Raw genomic sequence first — 4,318 nt, 5'->3', positions numbered from 1 at the left:
AGACACCGAAAGGAAGAAGTAATGATTTCTAGATTAAGGATGGGTCACACAGGACTAAATTCAACACTTGCATTAATGGGGAAGCATGAGAATGGTATGTGTGATGAATGTGGTGTTTTTGAAACGTAAGTAAAATGTAGTAAATATGAAGATCAGCGTAACAGTCTTTTTAGCAATATAAGGAACAGACCAGTGAGTGTCGTGGACCTTCTGGGAAAGGGTTTGAGTGATAGTCAGATGTTTAAGGTGGTTTTAACATTTTTAGAGCTCACAGGATTAGACCACAGGATTTAGTGTTTGAGGATGAGGATCATGATGCTTCTGCCCATCTCGGAGGTTGAGGAGCACAGTGTGGAAGCTGGAGGAGCTGAAGCTTGGGCTCTGATCTTCTGGGGTGTGTGGGGCATTACACACTTTTTTTTTTTTTCCTTCAGTACAGATTCATCACTCATGTGCGCAAGATATACAGTAGGTGGCGGTAATACTCCTAAGGAGTGAACGGCCATTGAACAAAAAGAAGAAGAAGAAGAGACATGCTGAGGGCATTGTCGTGCATGTGTTATTATGAGGGCTTGATTAAGCGCCTCCTCCTCCAGTCTGTGGGCTGGAGAACAGACTTGCTTGGGATTGTTTTGATGGGACGGTGGCGGAGCCATCTTGTTTTATATCCGTGCTAAGCCCGTATACCGAGCCAGAGGAAACAGCCCTGGAATATAACACTACATTCCGACCCTAGCCAACTGAAATCAACACATCCGAGTGTCGAAGCTTATTTCTGATCGACGGAGTACACGCAGAAAGCGGAATCGGCTGTTCGTTGCGATTTATTTCTCAACATCGGCGGCTGGTGCTTTAACTGCATTTTCTCTCGCACATTTTCTCCGGTATAAGATACTATGAATGGAGGATAAATGTGGCCGAAGGCTGACAGCGGTGGTTTTGTGCTTCTCCTCTTCATTCTGACAGTAACAGATCCGTCACGGACAGGTAAAGGTGTTGCTTTAATCAGTGCTTGTGTTTGCTGCAGTCTGGGCTGGTGAAGGCTTGAACTGCTTATTTTCGGTCATGAGGGGGATGAACAGGCGCTGAGCTGCAGAGGCTCTTTCGCAGGCCGTCAGGGCCTTTAACTACCGCTGTGTTATCATTTATTATTGTGCATTATGTCTTTAGTTTTACGCCTTTTTAGTGCATTCCATATGGCAAGCTGCTTTAACATTTAATCCTGAAAGCTACATAGTATCTATTTATGTTACTAGATTTAAGCCTTTTATATTACATACCATGTGGCAAGCTGTTTAACATTTATTCCTTAACTGCATAATATATGTTTGTTATTCATTACTTATTTTTTCCTTTGCTTCGAGATACTATACCAATCTATTCCATTGTTACTTGTATCAAATTGCAAATCTGTGGTGAACCCAATTATTTACTTTCAACTAGTTATTGCTGGTACCTGTTCCAGTTTTACAAGTCCTGGTACTTTATGGATATCTGTCCCAGTGGTGCACAACAGAAGAAAAAAAATCCCATTCATTTTCTCAATAGGGAAATTTATTTTTAGCTATCTTAAAAACCTTAACAAACCCACTGAGCTACATTAACAAACCCACTGATTTGTTAACTGATGGAATATGCTTTTGTTCAAGCCATCAACCCACATTATTTCAACTTGTTTTTAAAATAAGTTTAACAGAGTAGAAAAACTACATTTTCCATGATACTGCAAAGAAATCTGCACCAATGAGAGAAACAATGGCGGCTAAATAACTGCCTACATATATATGTATATATGTATATATATATCTTTGTCAAAAGTTTTTGATTTATCCATTTGATTGTCATTTGCAATGCTTAAAGCTGTTAAGCTGTCTTGTAACTTTCTTTTTGCTTCAAATCAATGTTGTGATTCACCTTGTAGCGTGTTGGTTTGGTTCGTCATGGCTTATAACTCTAACAAAACTTTTTTTTTTTAATCGCTATGGAAAAATTTAATGGGAAAAATACTTCTGGAACCAACACTGCTATACACACCATACAGCAGCCATTCTGACATATGAGAAGAAAAATTAGTAGAATAAGAAGCGTTATTAGTAACATTAGATAGATACTAGGGTCTCAGAAATGGGTTCTAATATCTAATAAGGGCGTTTACACGTCAACGATGATTTTTTTAAAACGGAAACGTTTTCCCCTACGCGTACAGACCACAACCTTGTCGAAACAATCCCCATTTACACAGATCCACAAAAACACCTAAAAATGCACGGAGTTTGTAACAGTATCATGTTCAAAAAAGGTGCGCTTTGAAACCTGTTTTCAAAAGTTTGCATTCTCAGGCCCTCAAAACCATTGTTGTGTAAATGAATGGCCAAAATGCATAAAAACATTCTGTTTTTAGTTGAAAATGGTGTTGTGTAAACTCCCTAAATAAGTGATATATTAAAACTGAAATTTGTATTAGTAACTATTGTAATAGTTGGAAGTGAATAGTTGATATGACCACAGATGCCCATACAATAAATGACAAAATTCTCAACAATGGAATTTTTACTTGTCACTGTTGAGTTAATGACTAGTAGCAATGAAACAAATACTAGTATGTAATGAATGGTTGCTAGTGGAACTGAAAGATTTTAGTTGAAGAAAACAGTGACAATTGGATTTTTAGTAATAAAAAACATGTTAGTACAGTAAAATAGATGCTTCTAGGTTTTAAGGAATAAATGTAAATGTTCAATTAACTTGCCATACATGCCAGCCATTTTCAGTCAATCTAGTGTTTCTGGTAGGCCACAGTTCAATACAGGAGCAGACAGATCAAGCAGAACGCTCTGGATGGAGAAACATCTAAGCGCTAGGTCTCTGTTCTGATGTTCCTCTGTTAGATGGGAGGTTTATTAATCCTATAGATACAAGGTGATGCATGGAAACCCAGCGGATCAAATAAATAGGACAGTATTTAGGTTAATGGCCTGTGATGTGCTTTTCTGTGTTTAATTAAGCCCAGGTTATGTGCTCGGTCTGCACTTATTTTCGGGGACAGGAAGGTTTGGTCTGTCTCCATGTTGAATCTCATCGAATAAACCCACAGCTGGTGTTTAATCTCAGTGTGTGCTCTTGTTAAAAGTGCATAATATTAACATGATCGCTGTGATGTTAACATTAAAGGAGGCTCTTGCATATCTTTACTACTGACCCAGAAGACTTTTACTACATAACAAACTCAAATTGATGCATGAAAAACCCATGTGCAAAATAGTAGGGCAGTGAACTTTGTATATTCCTCTTCATGTACAATTGAACCTAAAATCTTAATGTTGAAAAGGTTTTATCTTTTTGTCAACTACCCAAATGGGTTATTCATACTATTTTGGTGATCACTAGAACTTATGGACACATGGACGAGAAGGATTTTACCAGTCAAACAGTTGTTCAGCTGTTCACAATGGTCTTACTGTCTACAGCGGTGAATGTGGTGCAGATCTGCTTCTAGTAATCCATCCATAGTAGAGAACACACTGCTCTTCTGAAGGCATCTCAATGTCGGTGTGTTTGTTTAAGGATAACTTTAGACTCAAGGGTTGCACAGGTGATTGACTGAACGTCTGAATGTCTGTACCTCCCAAGAAGCTCTCTTTTTTAAATGTAATTAGTATGTCTGTAGGATGCTTTATCTTCTCAAGAGATTGTTTAGTGGATTAGAGGATCAAGCTAATTGGGTGTTTGCTAACAGATAACAGAAATTAATTTATTTATAATATTAGATGGCTTTTAAGTTTAAGTATATAGCTGTATAAAATGATACACACACAGAGAGATGTTGAGGTTTTTGTGTTTTATGAGGACTCTCCATAGACACAAAGATTTTTATACTGTAAAAGTTAGAAAACATTCTGCATTTTTTACATTTTCAAAAAAAACAAAACATGATTTAGAAACTGTTTTGCACATGGGGACAGACATTTTGTCCCCACAATGTAAAATATTTCAGGTTTTACTATCCAACATTGGGAAAACCTGGACCACACACACATATGGGCATAAGTAATTGATTAAATTTATATTAAATGTAAAAAAATATATATATTTACTAGTAATAATGATACTGTATATGTAATCAATAAATTATATATATACTTTATTTATTATATTTCATTATATTATTGTTTTTATTTAATATAATGTATAATATAAATGTAATAAATTATTCCAAAAAATACATAATTTTATTCTTATTTTCATTCTTGTTTAAAGGGGTCATATGATGTTGCTAAAACGAACATTATTTTGTGTATTTGGTGTAATGAAATGTGTT

The 4,318-nt window shown here is 36.2% G+C and overlaps 1 protein-coding gene across 3 annotated transcripts in view; it reads left to right on the top strand.

The window, feature by feature from the left end:
- The first annotated feature begins 585 nt into the window (after window positions 1-585).
- Window positions 586-4,318, top strand: part of LOC107658593 (integral membrane protein DGCR2/IDD-like) — a 14,504-nt gene continuing 10,771 nt past the window's right edge. For all 3 annotated transcript variants that reach the window (XR_001630802.1, XR_001630801.1, XM_016447200.1), the window contains exon 1: window positions 586-987. Coding sequence is in view for 1 of the 3 variants with exons in the window: in XM_016447200.1 (XP_016302686.1) it covers window positions 912-987 (76 nt within the window). In the remaining 2 variants the exon portion in view is untranslated. The remainder of the gene's footprint in view (window positions 988-4,318) is intronic.

The sequence above is a fragment of the Sinocyclocheilus anshuiensis genome, unplaced genomic scaffold (assembly GCF_001515605.1).
Source record: "Sinocyclocheilus anshuiensis isolate Anshui unplaced genomic scaffold, SAMN03320099.WGS_v1.1 scaffold343, whole genome shotgun sequence".
Taxonomy (NCBI): domain Eukaryota; kingdom Metazoa; phylum Chordata; class Actinopteri; order Cypriniformes; family Cyprinidae; genus Sinocyclocheilus; species Sinocyclocheilus anshuiensis.
Note: the sequence above shows the minus strand (reverse complement) of the source record. Positions and strands in the feature narration are given on the sequence as shown.